Raw genomic sequence first — 20,226 nt, forward strand, 5'->3', positions numbered from 1 at the left:
CAAGAAGAGATAACCTAAGAATTATTGGTCTTCCTGAAAACATTGAAGAGAAAAAAAGGCTTGGATTTAATATTGCAGGACTGAGTGATGGAAAACTACCCTGATATCATGGAATCAGACGGCAAAATAGCTATTGAAAGAATACATCGATCCCCTCCAGAAAGGGATCCTAAAATGAAAACACCAAGGAATATTGTGGTTAAAGTCCAGATCTATCAAAAAAAAGAGAAAATCCTGCAAGTAGCCAGAAATACCTAGGAGTCACAGTAAGCATTACACAGGACCTGGCCGCATCAACATTAAGGGATTGAAGGACCTGGAATGAGATATTCCGAAGAGCAAGGGAGCCTGGAATGCAGCCAAAAATTCACTATCCAGAAAAACTGAGCCTTCTCTTTCAGGGGAAAAGGACATTTAGTGAAATGGGAGACTTCCAACATTTCCTGATGAAAAGATGAGAGCTAAATAGAAACTTTGGATATCAAACAGGAGACTCGGGAGACAGACGAAAAGGTTAAAAAAAGGGTAAAGCAAAAAAAAAACCCTGCTATCCAATAAAATGAAACTGGCTACATTCCCACCTGGGAGAAAGATTCTCATAACTCATGAAAATTGTAATTCTATTAGAGAGAATATACATAACCAGAAGTGATGGATACTTATGACTGATCCATGAAACTGCTATCCAATAAGATGAAACTGGCTATATCCCCACTTGGGAGATTCTCATAACTCTCAAGAATTGTAACTCTATTAGGGAAAACATACTTTGCTTTGCCAGAAGTGATAAACATTCATGACTTTTCTGACTTAGATAGAATGATTTAAAAACAATACCTCCTTAAAAAGGGGGACATAAGGAGACAGGAGGAGGGAGGTGATTGGATGGAGTAAATCTCATTACATTAAGAGTTTGTATAAAGGACCTATTGCAATAGAGGGGAAGAAAGGGAGGAGCTGAAAACCATGCAAATCTCACTCTCATCAGATTTGGCTTAATGTTAACATACATATACTCAGTTAAGAAATGTATCTTACCTTTCAAATATTAAAAGGAGAAAAGAGGAGGGGGAGGAAAAGGGAAACTAACAGAAGCAAGGGAAGGAAGAAGGGGCAAAGTTAAAGGGGAAAGAAAGAGGAGGGGGTTGGATATGGGAGGGTAAACACACTGAAGGTGGTTGTATTCAGAAATAAAATACTGGGGAACATGGATAAAGTGAAAAAAAGAGGAAAAATACAAAGGAAAGATAGCATGGAAGGCAACAGTTAGTAATTATAACTTTGAATGTGAATGGGATGAACTCTCCCTTAAAAACGTAAGCAAATAGCAGTAGTTCAAAAACCAGAATCCTATAATATGCTGCTTACAAGAAACTCATTTGAAGCAGAGGTACATATAGTAAAGGTAAAGGTTGGAGCAAAATATATTTTGCTTCAGTTGAAGTGAAAAAAAAAAGCAGGGGTAGCAATATTTATCTCAGACAAAGCAGCTACAAAAATAGATAGCATTAAAAGAGATAAGGAAGGAAACTCTATCTTCCTAAAAAGTACCACAGAAAATTAATTTCAGTACTAAATATGTATGTGCCCAATGGTATTCTTAGAGAAGTTGAAGGAATTACAGGAAGACATAGACAACAAAACTCTACTAGCAGAAGATGTCAACTTCCCACTCTCAGATTTAGATAAATCTAACCATACAATAAACAAGAAAGAAGTTAAGGAGGTAAATAGATTGTTAGAAAACCTAGACATATAGATTTATGGAGGTAACTGAATGGGGATAAAAGGATTATACTTTTTTGTTCCTGTGGTACATGCAACTTACACAAAACTTGACTATGTACTAGAGCATAAAAATCTAATAATTAACTGCAAAAAGGCAGAAATAGTGAATACATCTTTCTCAGATCATAATGCAATAAAAATCACATGCAATATTGGGCCAGGGAGATATAGACCCAAAACTAATTGGAAAATAAATAATCTCATTTTAAAGAATGAGTGGATCAAACACCAAATTATACAAAGAATTAATTATTTTATCCTAGATAATGTCATTAATGAAACAATATTACAAAACTATGACATACACTCAAGATAACTGTCAGAGGATTATATCTTTAAGTGTTTACATGAATAAATTAGAGAAAGAGGAAATCAATGAACTAAATATGCAACTAAAAAAATTAGAGATAGAACAAATTAAAGCCCCCCAGTTAAACACCAATAGAAATTCTAAAAATTAAAGGAGAAATTAATAAAATTGAAAGCAAGAAAACTATTGAACTAATAAATAACTTGGTTTTATGAAAAAAACAATAAAAATGATCAACCTCTGGTCAATTCGATCAAAAAAAAAAAGAAAACCAAATTGCTAGTATCATAAATGAAAAAAGGTGAACTCACCACCAATGAGGAGGAAATTAAAGTAATAATTCAGGATTATTTTACCCAACAGTATGCCAATAAACTTGATAATCCAAGTGAAATAGATGAATATTTACAAAAATATAAGTTGCCCAGGTTAAATGAAGAGGAAATTAAATACCTAAATAACCCTATCTCACAAAAGGAAATTCAACAAGCCATTATTGAACTCCCCAAGAAAAAAATCACCAGGGCCACAGGGATTCACAAGTGAATTCTAACATTTAAGAAACAATTGGTTCCAATTCTAGATAAACTCTTAGGTAAAATAGATTAAGGTGGAACTCTGCCTAACTCTATTTCTATGACACCATTATGGTGCCGATACCTAAACCAAGAAGAGTTAAAACAGAGAAAGAAAATTATAGACCTATCTCCCTGATGAACAAAGATGCAAAAATCTTAAATAAAATCTTAGCAAAACGATTACAAGTTATCACTAGGATAATACATTATGACCAGGTAGGATTTATCCAAGGAATGCAGGGTTGGTTCAATATTAGGAAAACTGCTAGTATAATTAATTACATCAATAACAAATCTATCAAAATCAAATGATTATATCAATAAGTGCTGAAAAAGCTTTTGACAAAATACAGCACCTATTCCTACTAAAAACAATAGAGAGCATAGAAATAACAAGCAGTATCTATCTGAAACCATCAACAAGCATTATATGCAACAGGGATAGGCTAGAGGCATTCCCAATAAGATCAGAGGTGAAGTGAAACAAGGATGCCCATTATCGCCACTACTATTCAATAATGTATTAGAAATGTTAGCTTCAGCAATAAGAGAAGAAAAAGAAATGAAGGAATTAGAATTGGGAAGGAAGAGCTAAAACTCTCACTTTTTTGCAGATGACAATGGTATACCTAGAGAATCCCAAAGAAAAAATTCTAATCTGGAAAGAAACATACAAGGTAGCAGAAAAAATTAACCAATATTTATAACAACAGAAACCTATTTAACTCAGTTGAAGGTAGAAACTGTTCAACTTATTTAACTAAAATAGATTATTGATAAAAGGCTGTTTATAATATCATGATTACTATTTGTATATTTGTGTTTAACAAAGCAATTAATAAAATATTTCTCAATTAAGGAAGACAGAATATTAATTTATTTTCTTGACAGTTAAAACATAAAGCCTATAGTAACAGAATAAAAGATTTATTTGCATTTAATGCAGAGGTTCTTAACCATTTTTTTATACCACAAACATCCCTGGCAGTTTGAGAAGACTCTGTATCCTTAATCATAATGTTTATACTTGAAATTACAATGAAAAAAACCAATTAAATTGAAAGCCTGTTATCAAAATAGTTTTTTCAAAATCAAGTTAATAGGTCCCAGTTTCAGAACACCGAGTAAAGTGCAATGTATTAACTATACAAATGAGAAAACTGAGTTTCAGATAAGTCATTTAGCCAAGGCTATATAAGTAGCAGGTCCTAACAACAGCTCCAGCATTCTTTCTGTTTCTTTCTCTTTAAACTGAAGAATTCAGTTTAACTCCTTTCACCTTTGCAAGCACATACAAACAATGAAAAAAAAATTTTAAATTTTAATTTATTGTCCATATTTTTAAAATTCGGGAATGATCAAACAGAAGCATTTTCCATTGTTGCTTTACTTTCATCTTCTGTTACCTGTAAAATATTAAGGAAATTATTGTAAAAAATTAAGGTAATTACAGAAGTTCACTTTATAACCTAAATCATTCTCAAAATTTCATTACATATATTTTACTATAATCACTTGAAATAAGTAACAAGTCAACTAGTTACATCTGCAGACATAAATAAGGATGATGATTAGTAAATTAGCTATTTACTGAGTATATTTAAGAAATCAATGACTGATCAAGAGATTAAGATCAATAAAATGTTACTAAAATAATCATTCATTGATTTCTACTCTTCATTCTCTAGATAGAAGACTAGGATTCACTACCATTATCTCTTATTTTTAACATTCTACCTGTAACTCTATCTTGAATACTCAGAATTATTCTTTATATTTGTTCCTTCTCTTATTTTCTTCATCTAAAAGCATTATTGATATCTGTTTACACCATCAAGCAATCCAACCTTTAATATCAATTCCCTCCCTTTCCCTAATGGATGCAAGAAAAGAATTATCAGTTAAAATATAGCATCACATATAAATAAGTATAAATGTTGTAAATAACAATGAACTTAGGCTAATTTTCCAAAATTGGGAATACCTTTTAATAATATCATTAAGTATTAAGACATCTAGGTATTGCAGTAGATAGAGTACCAGATCTGAACTCAGGAAAATATATTTTTCTGAGTTCAAATATGGCCTCAGACATTTACTACAGTAAGTCACTAGTGTAACTCTAGGCAAGTCACTTAACCCTGTTTGCCTCGGTTTCTCTCATCTGTAAAATGAGTTGGAGAAGGAAATGGCAAACCACTCCAGTATTTTTACCAAAAAGACAAATCTCAATAGAGACATGAAGAGTTGACACATACAAAAACAACAAAAATCTTAAGTATTTATTTATATACTGCATTTATCTACTATGACAATACTATGTATTTATCTACAATGTAACAAATATAAACCACATAAGAGAAATAAAAAACACTCTCTAAAACAGTTATTGAATTAAAGTATAATAAATTTAAATGAATATGCAAAGGAGAGGGCATTCAAGGAAACAGAATGAATAAAACCAAGGTGAGAACCAAAGTGGTACTGATATGTGAGATTTAAAGTAAAATGGTATTTTGAAAAATCTAGTTGAAAAACCCCAATAAGGCCAAACTATGGAGATCACAGTCTTCTCACATTAAGAAGTTTTGACGTTGTTCCCCTCCCCTTGTTTCTTCTTTTATACCATGACTAACATGGAAATATGCAATATACATTATATATACATTATAATATGTGTATAACATATGTTTCTATATTCATCATGTTATATAGTATACGCATACACACACACACACATATATATCCACATATGATATCAGATTGTTTGCTATCTTGGGGAAAGGGTAATGAAAGGGAGGGAGGGAGGAAAGTTTTGGAACTCAAATCTTATTTAAAAAAAAAAAAGAATGTTGAAAATTACCCTTACATGCAATTGGAAAAAATAAAATACTATTTACTTTTTAAAAAAAATTTGCCATGATAGAAAAACTGAAAACAATGGGCAAATCTGATGTCTTAGTCCTAGAAAATGTATAATTAATACATACTTGAAAAATACAAGTGGTTAAAAGTTTGTGATCAATTTAGACAAATGATTACAGATGGCATTAGAATGCACCCTTATTAATGAATTTACTACTGATTGTAAGCAACATATGGATATTAGTCCAAATTAAATCTCTTAGAATCTATATTCAATAGTTTATTTTCCAAGTTTGGGAAATATCTAAAAAACAGTAACTTCTTGAATATTAATTGCTTAAGTTTATGAAGAAAACTATCAAACATATCACAAATTCTGAAATATTTTAACCAAAATTATCTCTTGTGATCAGAAATATTTTCTTAAGTTCTCTATATTTTCCAAGAAATAATAAAGAGTACCAAAAGAAAATTTCCAAAAGAAGTTTGTTTGTTCTACCACAAAGCTCTTGAATATGCAATAAAGTACAACATTTTTGGTATCAGGACAATGAGCATTCTCACTAATTTGCCTTTAAAATTTTAACCAATTTCCATCCTGGAAGACATCTAGCCAATTGCAACATAAACTATTACTTACTATTTTCCGAGACCTTTCCAATAGCTTGTGCCATATAGTATGATGTACCTAGAAAAGAAAAATCTTCAATGAATTATCATAAAAAAAACCAAAGATGATAATAATACCTAGTATTTATAATGAACTTTAAGGTTTTCAATGTGCTTTACATGTTTTTCCTATGATCTTTACAATAGTAACCTTTACTACCCATGTTTTACAGATGAGGAAACTGAGGCACAGAGAAGTTAAGTGATCTGCTCAGGATCATGCAGTTCATGTGTGTCTGAGTCAGGACCAGAACTCAGATCTTCCTGATGTCAAGTCCCTCAGTCACCTAACTGACTACTTGTTGCTACCTTTTTTAAAAGACAAAATTGAAGGGCCCGCCTAATAAAGTGGGTCTTGAAAAAACAATCAATGAAGAAAAATTAAAATTCATTATATGAAGTTCTATTAATTAATATACTGTTCTTTTATATCCTCCCATATCCTCCCTTATATCCTACACCTTCCTTATATCCTACCTCTAAAAAGTTTAATGGGGATTCTACCTCTAAAAAGTTTATTGGGGATCGATCTCTCTCTCTCTCTCTCTCTCTCTCTCTCTCTCTCTCTCTCTCTCTCTCTCTCTCGCTCTCTCGGTTTTTTGCAAGGTAATGGGATTAAGTGGTTTGCCCAAGGCCACACAGCTAGGTAATTATCAAGTGTCTGAGGTCCGATTTGAATTCAGGTACTCCTGACTCCAGGGTCGGTGCTCTATCCACTGTGCCACCTAACCACCCCTGGGGATCTCTTAAAGAAGCATCATAACACTTCCTATTTTTCTACTGAGGAAACAATTCAATTTAATTATTTATTTATTTATTAAGTGCTTATCAAATACAAAAACCCTAAGTGAGGCAATGGAGATATAGAGAGAAGTAACAGACTCTATTGTCAAGATAATTTGGCACAGCAGAGAGTTGAATTTGCAATCCAGTTCAAACTAGTATTCATACACTTGTACTTTGTGAACCTAGGCAAATTATTTACTCTAAGTCTTAGTTTCCTCTTCTAAAAAAGAGGGAGATAGAGTCAAAGACCTCTAAGGTCCTTCTAGCTCTAAACTCTGAAAACATGATTATCATATTAATATAATTATAATAATTATATCGTAACAACAATCCTCCATCGAAGTCCAACTCTGATTCCTCATTGAGGCCTGAAATGTAATCCTCTCTTCAAAACCTCTGCCTATGCCAATAGAAAAGAAACTCTGACAAGATATACCAAACGAAAGAATTCAGTGATGGATCGACATTTGAAGAAGTCTGCCTGTATCTGAAGAGGTTCAAGAAATTAGCCACAGGATTGAGTTTTTTAGCTATGGACCACGGCAATCTCAAAGACCACTTGTTAAATTATTTTTAAAAAAAACAAGCAAAAACAACATTATTTAGTGCTTAAATATTTACTAAGCATTTTACATATTTTCCTCACTAGATACAGCTACATAATAAATTATACAAATATTATCATGTTAGATAAGAGAGAGATCCCTTTCAGCTGGCACTGGGAAGGAGAAAAGAGGTCATGAAAGAACTTATAGATGAAATTGGGCTGTGAAGGAAGGGAGGAGCTTCAACACACAGATATAAAAGTTGAAGAGACTCCATTATAGACAAGAATTCAGAAGAAGGGAGGATGAGATTAGAGTATGATAGGTAGTTTGTCTCTCCTTTTTTTGCTATAAAATTATCATGTTCTTTTTATCTTTCAAAAAACAGTTTATGCACCTAATTTTCTTAGTTTGTATTCTATTCAAATAAAACTAATAATTTGCTAAAATTTTTATAACATAAATGTTAAACGTAAAATAAAAATGATGAAAATAATCCTAGAGCTGCATTCACTGTCATAGAATCATAAATTTGAGGCCAGAAAGGACCTTAGAAAACTTTTGGTAAACAAAAAAGTTCTTATCCAAAGTCACTCTAGGTATTAAGTGGCATAGCCAGGTTTCAAAGTCAGGACTTCTGATTTCAAATCTAACATTCTTTCTACTGTACCACTGTGCTTCTCAAAGACAAAGAGGAAAACACAATAGCAGAATGCAGCTTGGGGTCAAGAATAGGAAAAAGGTATGAGTTTGATATCATGCCCCCCCTATCAGTGATTGAGATGGAATTCAGACATTCTGCACCACTACCTTGCTCAGCTCTACAAACCTGCTTCCCTTGGGGATAGAGAGGGAGGGGAGACTTATGACAGAGTATAACAGGTTATCACTGGTCCTCCTGTACTACTATATCCCAGTACCTAATTACAGAAAATAAATCCACCAGTACATAAAGAATAAGCGTTCCTCCTCCATGCCAGAGTGGAAGTTAGCATATAATGGAGACATGTGTCTAACTCTTTCCCCAGTCAGCAAGTGACCCTCCTATCTCTGAGCCCACTACCAATAAAGAAGAGGGTGGGGGTCCAAGGCTCACAGAGAGAAAGGGCAAGAAACCAAGGAGATTGTGAGGGATCCATTCTCTTCACACACACACATATATAAACTTGTATCCACATTCTAACAACAGCAAGCTCATCTTCTGTCACCTCCCTAACACCTAGTATTCCCACCAATTAGAATTCAGCATGTTAGTCTCACTTTTGTTAACTCTTATTTGAATTTTACTCTCACTGGAAAAAATAAATGTATTTATAAAGTACTGTATTCCCAAACAGCCAATTACTCTGGTGAGCATTTCCCCAAACTCTAGTTTGAAAAACTCTGGATGATATGAAGATGAGAAGTTTGAAAGAAAGAAGAAAAACTTAAGTAAGAAATTGACTGCTCTGTCTCGGATGAATCACATTCTTTATCATAAGTCCATCACATTTTTCCACAGTTGCTGTTACTGATTGTAATTCCTCCATCCATTCCTTCCCACTACCATTTATTATTTTTTCTCTCTCCTTTCACTCTGTCCCTCTTCAAAAAATGCGCTGTGGGGCAGCCAAGCGGCACAATGGACAGAGCACTGGCCCTGGGGCCAGGAGGCCCCAAGCCTCATCCCCACAGAGACCCAGCAATCACCTGGTCCCGTGGTCCCAGATAGGCCACTCAATACCACCACCTTGCAAAAAGTAAAAAAAAAAATGTGTTATATCTGACTATCCTCTCCTATGATCTACCCACTCCTCTATCACCCATACCCCCCCTCCCCTTCCCCGTCCCCCTTCTCTCCTTTTTCTTCCAGGTGTCTATTCCCTATTGAGTGTGTATGCTGTTTCCTCTCTGAGCTATTTCCTATGAGAATGAAAGCTCCTTCATTCCCCCTTGCCTTCCCCCCCTTCCATACCATTGCAAAAGCTACATGAAATATCTTAACCTATTTTACCTCTCCTTCCTCTCATACTCCCAGTACATTTCCCTTTCACCCACTGATTCCATTTTTACAATATATTATACCTTCAAATTCAGTTCTCTCCTGTGACTCATCTATAAAAGTTCCTTCTACCTGCTCTATTAAATGAGAAGGTTCATGAGTATTATCAGTATCATCTTTCCATGTAAGAATGCACATAGATCATCATCATTAAGTCTCTCATAATTTTCCCTTCTCATCCATTCTCTCTATGCTTCATCTGAGTCCTGTACTTGAAAATCAAACTCTCTGATCAGCACTAGCCATTTCAAGACAAACATCTGAAATTCCCTTTTCACAGAAAATCCTTATTTTCCTTTGGAAGAGAATGTTCAATTTTGCTGATTCTCAATTGCATTCCAAGTTCTTTTGCTTCTGGAATATTATATTCCAAGTCCTACAAGTCCTTAATGTAGATGCTGCTAAATTCTGTGCAATCCTGACTACAGCTCCACTATATCCGAATTGTTTCCTTGTGACTGACTGTAATATTTTCTCCTTGACTTGGGAGTTCTGGAACTTGGCTATAATATTCCTGGGGGTTGTTTGTTTTGGATCTCTTTCAGTAGAAGATCAGTGAATTCTCTGAATTTCTATTTTACCCTTTTCTTCTAGGATATCAGGACAATTTTTCTGTAGGGTTTCTTTAAAAATGAGGTCAAGGCTCTTTTCCTGATCATGACTTTCAGGGTAGTCCCATAATTTTTAAATTATCTTTCCTGGATCTTTTTTTTCCAGATCAGTTGTTTTTTCAATGAGATATTCACATTTTCTTCTAGTTTTTCATTCTTTTGGTGTTGAACTACTGGGTCTTGATTTCTCACAAAGTCATCAGCTTCCTTTAGCTCTATTCTACATCTGAAGGATTTGTGTTCCTCAGAGTTTTCTTATCTCCTTTTTTCATCTGGCCATTTCTGCATCTTAAAGCATTCTTCTCCTCAATAACTTTTTGAATTGTTTTATCCATTTTACCTAAACTGATTTTTAATTTTTATTCAACAATTTTGGTTCTCCTTGACTAAGTTGCTGACTATTTGACTATTTTTGTGTTTTTCCTGCATCTCTTTTCTTTCTTTCTTTCTTTCTTTTTTTTAAAGTTTTTGCAAGGCAAATGGGGTTAAGTGTCTTGACCAAGGCCACACAGCTAGGTAATTATTAAGTGTCTGAGGCCGGATTTGAACTCAGGTACTCCTGACTCCAGGGCCAGTACTCTATCCACTGTGCCACCTAGCCACCCTCTCTCTTTTCTTTTCCCAATTTTTTCCTCCACCTTCCTCACTTGATTTGAAAAATCTTTTTTGAGCTCCATAATAGCCTGAGTCCAACTTCTATATTTCTTGGAGTCTTTAGATACAAAAGCTTGGACTTTCTCATCTTCAGAGTGTGTGGTCTTCCATGGGACCAAAGTAATTGTTTATGGTCAGGTTCCTTTTTACCCCCCCCCGTTTACTCATTTCCCCAGTCTGTGCCTGGTTTTGGGTTGATTCCCGAGCTTCTAAGTATTATTGGGACACCCTCACAAAGACCTCAGTATATGAGGCTCTAACTGCTCTCCTGGTCTGTTGAATGGCCAAAAGCTCAACCCTCTGGAGCCCCAGCCCATGGAACAGAGAGCCTTACCTTGGGCTGGAGAATTGCTTCACTGGATTTTTCTATGGGTTCTGTGTCTTGAAAATTTAGCTAGAGTCATAATTTTAAGGTTTTTGAAATATTTTGGAGAGAGCACCTAAGATATTTCATGTAAAAGAAGAGAAAGTTTTTGTAGTGGAGTGGTGAGGGGGGAATGAGTGAGCCTCCATTCTCATCAGAAGTAGCTCTCAGAGGGGCAGCTAGGTGGAGCAGTGGATAGAGCACTGGCTCTAGAGTCACAAATACCTGAGTACAAATCCGGCCTCAGATACTTATTACCTAGCTGTGTGGCCTTGGGCAAGCTACTTTACCCCACTGCCTTGCAAAAACCTTTAAAAAAAAAAAAAAAAGAAAGAAAGAAAAAAGAAAAAAATAAGTGGCTCAGAGAGGAAATAGCATATATAGCATACATATTCAATAGGGTATAGAAATCTATCTTACACAAGGGGAAAAAGGAGAGGAAAGGGATGGGAGAAAGGGGACAGGTGGGGGGTAGGGGGTAGGTAATGGAACAGAGGAAAGTTTGTGGGAAAGGGTAGTCCAGAAACAATACTCTTTTGAGGAAGGATAGGGTGAAAAGGAGAGAGAGAATGGAATAAATGGCAGGAGGAGGAATAGGAGGGAGGTTAATATAGCTAGCAATAGTAAATGTGGGGAAGAAATAAAGAAGCAACTTCTCTGATGGACTTATGATAAAGAATGCGATCCATTCAAAGACAAAGCTGATGGTATCTGAATACAGAATGAAGTACACTTTTTTTTCTCTCATTTTATTTTTCTTGAAGTTTATCTTTAGGGGGAGAGGGGATTAGATTTACAATAAGATTATTGTAGTAATGTAAAAATAGATAAAATAAATATAATATATAAATATATATAAATCAAATATAAAATAAAATAGATAAAAAAATAAGAAAAAAGTTAACATATATTCCAAAATATTTATAGTAATACATTTTGCCTTGAGAATTGATGTACATGATGAATACAGAAAAGCATAGAGAAGCCTATATGAACTGATTCATAATAAAGTAAACAGAGAAGAAAACACCAACAATCAAAGGTATGTGCAACGTAATTATAAAGATCAAGTGAAATTTGAATGAAGAGATATTATAATTAGACATACATTTCTCCCCAAACCTACCACTTTAAAGGTTTATAAGTGTAAAACACTACACAAGTTTTGGGACTTTTTCAAGGGTAATTAACAGTGGTGTCTTTTTTTTCTCTCTAAAAAAGTACTATATGACATACATGGAAGGGCTCTCTGAGAAGGGGAAAGGCAAAATATAAACTATTGTGATGAATTTAAATTACCAATAAAAACTTTAAAAAAATAAATGCAAGGAAGAAAAGGTCAATTGTATTTAGCATTATTAGTATTTAGGCTCAGAAGCACACTTTTAATTTTATAACTATTTAAGGCCATACAATATAATGGAATTGAATTTATATTTCCAGTCAACTAAATGAGAATTATGTTCAGAAAGCAATATTAATAATAAAGGATATTGTCCTTATATACTTACTCTTAAGTGAACTGGTAAAGAAAGGCCCTGGAATCTTCGTAGATGATCTAGTTGAGCATTTTGAAGATTATGAACTGCTGAAACTTCATAATGGAAGCAAATACTTGTCCTTGAAATGAGGGGACCCTCAGTAACATCCACAAAGTCACCAAATCTCATTTGATTTAAAAGAAAAACAAAATCAGAGACATAATAAATGACTTTTTAATAACACTTTTAAAACTCACAGAAAATTCTATTGCCTCTTTTTAACAGTCAAAAGTCCATGTTCAGCTGGGGGCAAAACTATATATTCACTGGGAAACCTAGGACTCTCAAACTGCACAGAACAAGAGAAAGGAGAAATACAAAAGGGAACAAGACAAAAATCTTGATGCCTATAGGTGCCAATCTGCATTTGGGGTGATCTAGATGAAAACAAATAACCTACATATGTTTTCCTTAAAAGTTTTAAAGAAAGGAAAAAATGGTGGGTTCTTAGGAAGACATTGAGGGGTCAAGTCAACAAGCATTTGTTAAAGTACCTACCATGTGCCAGGCCCTGCGCTAAGCACTGGGGATACAAAGAAAGGCAAAAAATCAGTCCATGCCCTCAAGGAGTCCACAATGTAACAGGGAGAGACAACATGAAAACAATTACATACAAAGAAGACACAGAGAGGACAATCACAGAGGGAGAAGGATTGGGAAATAATTCTTGTAGAAATTGAAATCTTAGCTGAGACTTTAAGGAATCAGGTAGACTGAGTGGGAAGAGAACTTCAGGAAAATGCACAAAATTGGAAAATGAAATACCTTGTTTAAGGAAGAGCAAGGAGGTCAGAGTAAAAGAAGAATATCTTCTTCCCAGGTTTGATATGTAACTGAAAGTCCATAAATTCAATATTTTGAATATACAATTAAGTAAGAATAGTGCATTCAACCCAGAATAAAACAGGTTGAAAATGCCTTTAAGAATTTATTTGGAGAGTCATGACAGCAGAATAGAGGCAGCACCCTAGCAGAATTTTTCCAGTGTTCCCTTCCAAACAACTTTAAAATGCCTCAAATAAATTTTAAAGCAATAGAGTCAACAAAAGGTCAGAATAAAATTTCCCTAGGGAAGTCAGCAGGAGGTCTGAAACCCCAGGCTGGGTATAGCCTGAATTGAATGTAATGGCAGTGGCAGCAGCAGAGGTGGACCTTGTTGGTAGTTGTCAGCAGGGGCAGCATCTTTGGGAACTCTCAGCCCTGAGGCAGTAAAGGACTCAGACACCTGGTTAGAAAAAGATTACAGAGAACCAATTCCTGTTACTGGGAACAGCTGATGGTGACTGGCAATTCTATTGTCCATATGCAGTTCTGGGTTAAAATTTCAGGGCAGAAAGGAGTGCTTGGGGTCAGGATAAGAGAATGGGGCTCTAGGTACAGTTTCAAGAAAGAGAGGAGCATTGGTGCTTAAAGAAAAACAAGAGACCTGGTCAAAGTTACAGGATCAAAAAAGATAACTAGCACTTATGTCTACAGGAGATTCCTAGATAAAGAATAGAGTGTAGACCAGTGACCACACCTCTTCCTGGATTACACAACATTGGATGCACCAAACACTTGCAGACCCCTCAAAATTAGCTTTGAAAACAGCAGTGTAAAAAAGCTTGAAATTTGGAACATGGCCTCTCTAATCCCAGGTGAGCATAGCCCAACTTTAACATTAAGCTCAAAGTAAAGAAATAGGCTACAAATAATTAGAAAAAGAATGTGACCATAAAAAGCTACCTTGGTGTCAGGGAAGACCAAGACATAAACTTAGAAGACAGTAGTATGAAAACATCTATAAACAAAGTCTCATAGGAAAAACACTAATTGGACCCCAAATCTAAAAAAATTCCTGTAAGAGCTAAAAAAAAAAAAAAAAAAAGAAAAGATGAGTAGTAGAGGAGAAATTGGGAAAAGAAACCAGATGCAAGAGAATAATATGAAAAGAGTTAATTAACAGCTTGATAAAACAGGCACAAAAAAAAATCTTGAAAATAACCTTAAAAAAACACAATTTGCCTACTCTAAAATGGACCAAAAAAATCCACTGAAGAACTTAAAAATCAGAACAGGACAAATGGAATAGGAAGTACAAAAACTGCACTCAAGACTACAACTCCTTAAAAAGCAGAATTGGTTAAATGGAAAAGAATACAAAAGGTTATTTAAAAAATCCCTTAAAAATCAGAACTGGGTAACTAGAAGCTAATGACTCCATAAGACATCAAGAAATGATAAAACAAAATCAAAAGAAGGGAAAAAAAAAAGAATAAAATGTGAAATAGTTTATTGGAAAAACAACTCACCTGGAAAAGCTAAGGAAAGGTAATTTAAAAAGTATTAGAAAGAGTCTAGACAACATTTTTTTTTGTCAAGGCAATAAGGGTTAAGGGATTTGCTCAGGGTCACACACTAGACCTCATATTTCAAGAAATTATCAAGGAAAACTGCTCCAATACCTTAAATCCTTTGTAAAAGAGAAATTGAAAGAATTCGCTAATAACCTCTGAAAAGAAATGAAAACTTCCTAGAATATTATAGCTAAATTCCAGAGCTACCATGTTAGGTAGTCAGAAAGAAAGAATGCAAAGAGCATGGAGTCAGCTTAGGAGCACACAATATTTAGCATTTTCCACATTAAAGGAGTAGAGGATATGAAATGTGAGATACCAGAAAGCAAAGAAGCTACCAAGAATAACCTACTCAGCAAAACTGAGTGTAATCTTTTAGAAAAAATGAACCTTTAATGAAATACTGGACTTTTAAGGGACTCAATAAAATTAAACTGTTTCCATTCCTATATGGAAAGATGATTCTTATAACTCCTAAGAATTTTATCATCATTAAAGCAGTTAGAAGGAGACTACATAGGCAGAGGGAGCAGCTAGGTGGCTTAGTGGATGAAGTACTGGGCCTGAAGTCAGGAAGACTTATCTTCCAAAGTTCAAATCTGGCCTCAGACACTTATGAGTTATATGACCCTGGGCAAGTCATTTACCCCTTAGTTTGCTTCAGTTCCTCCTTTGTTAAATGAGCTGGAGAAGCAAATAACAAATTACTGTTATCTCTGCCAAGAAAACTCCAAAAAGGGTTATGAAGACTCAGACACAACTAAAACTATTGAACAAACACAGATAGCAGATACGGGTGTGAGTTGACTATGTTGGAGATGATCTAAAAAAAATAAATGAAGGGATAAGAAAGTAGAATGCATTGGGAGAAGTGGGGAAAGGGAAAAGAAGAATGGAGAAAATCTCACATAAAAGGGTTATGTAAGAAATAGCTTTTATAGAGAAGGAGAAAAGGGGGAGAGGGAGATGGAGAATAATGCTTGAATCTCACTCATCAGGAATGGATTAAAAGAGAAAAATAAATGTATGTATATATATATATATATATATATATATATATATAGAGAGAGAGAGAGAGAGAGAGAGAGAGAGAGAGAGAGAGAGAGAGCGAGCGCTCTATCAAGCCATTCACTGGGTATAATTTATCTTCCCCAAAAGGGAAATGGGGGGGGGAGAAGAGAATAAAGGAGGAGGGGAGGATATGAAAAGGGAAGGCAGATTAAGAGAGGCAATGGTCAGAAGCAAAACAGGCTTTTGAGGAAGGATGGGATAAAAAGAGAAGAAATAAAAAAGAAAATGAGATGATGGAAATTCATAGTAGTCATAACTTTGAATGCAAATGAGATGAGTTCACCCATAAAAAACTAGAATCCAACAATATGCAACACAAACAGAATTAAAATAAGGGGCTGGAGAATCGAATATGCTTCAACTGAAGTAAAAAAATGGAAGAAATAGCAATCATCATCTCACGCAAACCAAAAACAAAAATAAAATGAATTAAAATAATCAGAAAAATTGAACTTTGCTAAAAGGCACCATAGAAAATAAAGTAATATCAAAAGTTTTTACAAAAAGCTTCTCTAATAAGGACCTCATCTCCCAAATATACAGGAAACTGAATCAAATTTATAAAAATAAAAGCCATATTCCATGATAGTCAAGTTATATGAACAGACAGCTTTCAGAAGAAATCAAGCTATCTATGGTCGTGTGGAAAAAATGCTCTAAATCACTAATGAAACTGAGATGCAGAAGTAACAAGAACAACCATCTGAGTGAGGAATAAAGTTACAAGATTCAGAAAGCAATAAAAATCTTTCAGTATACAAAGCATCCATTTCATAAAGTGAAGTGCTTTTACCTACTTCAACTATATCTTCAATAAACCTCAGTGATAAGGGCTGTTTTATAAAATTAGATTTTAGTTACCTGTATAGTTTTACTATCCTCTCAGGATTCTCTGATGCTTTCTCTTCTATAAACTGCATTTTGTACCTTAAGAGAAATGAAAGGGAGAAACATTTGTATAGATATTAATTTTTCACTCACATTAGTGAAAATACTTTAGAATATTTACACATTTCCCCCACAACTAGATAAGAGCTATTCCAACTCCATCTACTCCACAGCACTTTTTACCTCTCTTATTGGTTAGTTTATTTCTTATTTTGCATTTAGTTTTAAAAAATGGCAAATATATAATATGGAAAAGTAATCTTCTCAATTCAGAAAATATCTTGTTCATAACAGATCAATTTATATGGTGAGAATACCAAATAAGTATGTTCTTACTAACTTGACCTCAACAGCTCTAGGAAATCACTAGCAGTTTAGAGACACAATTCCCTATCAGTCAAATAGATCAACTCACGGGAAAAGGATGAATAAATAGGGCTAAAGTATAACTATTAATAATTAGGTCTAAAATTGATTTAACAGAATGTGATTGACCTCAGACCCAAGTAACTAGATGTACTGAGGTTTTTAATTACACCATCTATGGACTAAGATGTTTCTTTTTCCTTGATAGTGTACATTTAATTTTAATGATTCATAGAATTTTTTTTTCTAAATATACTTAAAACTTTAAGTTGTAGCTGGTGATAAGTTTTTGCTTATTTAAGGATAAATTCCAGGGACTATAATTTGTTTGGGGGTTTGATTACCAAGATGATTGTCTGGAAACCAATAGGGAATGTGTGGCAGTCTAAGGATTGCTAAGATGGATGTCTGTGCCTGGGACAAGGGTTTTGAAAATGACCTGGGACATGGTCTACATAAGATCCTCATAACATTATTTCCCTGTTATACCATTTCCTTTCTAGAAAAGGAAAATTGCTACTTGGTGAATCGAACTGGACACTAGAAAAGACACATGCAGGGCAGCTAGGTGGCGCAGTGGATAGAGCACTGGCATTGGAGTCAGCTGGCCTTGGGCAAGCCATTTAAGCCTTGAAAAAATCTAAAAAAAAAAAAAAGACATGCCTGGAATCAAACAGAGCTTAGGGAGTTTTTCCCTTATCCCATGATAACTATGTCCCTCTTTTTCCTTTTATAGTAAATATCTACAATCAAGAAGTTTTGTAAATCTGTATCAAATTTATAAGTAATTGATGAATCAAAAATCATCAGTTTATTAAGGGACTCTGCTCTGAATGAAGGGAAAGAATATCAAAGGTTATAATTTTATATAGGAGATGAGGGTCATTGGATAGAGACAAATATTTCAATAAAAATATCCAGCAATAAAAAGTTATAATTTTATATTGACCAATATTATATATGTGTATGTATGTATATAAATATTACACATGCATATGTAATAATATAGAGATCCTTTTCACAGGCAGGCTCTGGATCTAGGAAAACAGTAAACAGAAGTCATTCATCAATCATGAAAGGTCCTGCCCTGAACTGTGTTTGCCTGTGTTAAATGGAGCATATCAGTATAATCTGTACCTTATTTGTAACCCCAAAACTATACAATCAACCCAGTTGTTCCTACAGGACTGTATTGTCCTACATGGTAGGTTTGTTCTCAAACCTCAAATCTGACTGTTCTATGATCCACCTGCCTGCCTCTGATAATGTATAAAATATCTGGTTCCACAATAGCACAGTGGAGCTACAAGAAATGGGGTAATCTTATGACATACAAATTGATTCCTTAAAAAGAAAGTATTTAGGGTGGCTAGGTGGTGTAATGGATAAAGCACCAGCTTTGGAGTCAGGAGTACTCCGGTCTCAGACACTTAATAATTACCTAGCTGTGTGGCCTTGGGCAAGCCACTTAACCCCATTTGCCTTGCAAAAAACCTTAAAAAAAAAAAGTATTAAAAAAAAAGCCCAATATGCTTTATTGACAATCTGTTGCTTTGTCACAACCAGGTTAGAGACAGCTCTGTAAAAAACCTGATTAACACTCCCAAAAAAAGGGATACCCTCTATACCTTACATTTCTAGATCCTATATGACTAAATTAATGATATTAAGGAAAAATTTACCTAATTCACATAATTTGTGTGGTATTTGACTTCAAATAATAAAAGATTATCAAGTTACAATTACAATTAAGAATTCAGAATCATGCATCAAATATCCTGTTTTACTTATATTGATGTCATGTCCATTTTAATGTAATACAACATTTAGTTAACAATTATTATTTTTCTCATAGTATTTATAGAATTATAACTATTCTCAAGTATTTGCTGCCTTTTTTATGGAATGCTTTCATGTACCAGTAAAAAAAGTTGAAAAATGCAAGTGAAGGAAATTTAAAAGCTTTATCTGCTAAGATTAAGTTAAAATAACTACTCTAATCATCCCTGTTTTTGATAGATTAAATTCAACTCTCAATCCTCTTCCAGGCTATGGAATAGCCCAACTGATTTTAAAGAATGACATGGACTGAAGATAAGACAATGGTATCAGACATTTTACTTTATATGATCTGCTTCCAAAAAAAATTTGATATGGATTACAAATTTAAATAAAATACAATTGAGAACAATTTAAAAATAAAAACTGAACAAAACCTGCTAAAAAGAAAAAAATAATAGATATTATTAGATACTAGATATAAAACCAGTTATTGCAGTTGAGAAATAAATTAAGCTTGCAGTTTTCTGGCAATAAAAGCACAAATTGGGTAGCAGCAGTTAAGTGTTGCAAAAAAGCATTAGGCCTGGATTCCAAAAAGCCTGAGTTCAAAACTGACTTCAGAACTTCATAGTTGTGTGACCTGTAAATCCGTTAACCTCTAATGGCTTCAGTTTCCTCAACTGTAAAATAGGGATAATGACAGCACCCACCTCCCAAGGTTAATTGCAAAGCTTTAAGTCAGTACCTGGCATTTAATAAATGTTGTACTTCCATCTCATGGAATTTCTCCTCAGTAAGTGAACTCCCTACAGATAGATAAAATCTGATAGATAGATAGATAGATAGATAGATAGATAGATAGATAGATAGATAAAAATAGATAGATAGATAAAAATTGACTTTACATAGTAAGGTGTTAATAAAAAGACAAAGTCAAATCTCAATCTAGTGGATGATGATAATGGACAAGGTAAAAACAATATGATCACAAGACTACAGATTTAGAGTTGGAAAGGAATTCCAAGTAATCT

General features: G+C 34.1%; 1 protein-coding gene across 2 annotated transcripts in view; it reads right to left on the reverse strand.

The window, feature by feature from the left end:
- Positions 1-2,234: 2,234 nt before the first annotated feature.
- MRPL39 (mitochondrial ribosomal protein L39) overlaps positions 2,235-20,226 on the reverse strand; it is a 39,892-nt gene continuing 21,900 nt past the window's right edge. The window contains exons 7-10 of one of the 2 annotated variants that reach the window (XM_074213919.1): positions 17,021-17,086; positions 12,723-12,876; positions 6,182-6,229; positions 2,235-4,082 (exon numbers count right to left, since the gene is read on the reverse strand). In XM_074213919.1, the coding sequence (XP_074070020.1) occupies positions 4,035-4,082; positions 6,182-6,229; positions 12,723-12,876; positions 17,021-17,086 (316 nt within the window). In that variant the 3' untranslated portion in view covers positions 2,235-4,034. The remainder of the gene's footprint in view (positions 4,083-6,181; positions 6,230-12,722; positions 12,877-17,020; positions 17,087-20,226) is intronic. The other variant, XM_074213918.1, reaches the window with a different exon arrangement.

The sequence above is a fragment of the Macrotis lagotis genome, chromosome 1 (genome assembly GCF_037893015.1).
Source record: "Macrotis lagotis isolate mMagLag1 chromosome 1, bilby.v1.9.chrom.fasta, whole genome shotgun sequence".
Classification (NCBI taxonomy): Eukaryota; Metazoa; Chordata; class Mammalia; order Peramelemorphia; family Peramelidae; genus Macrotis; species Macrotis lagotis.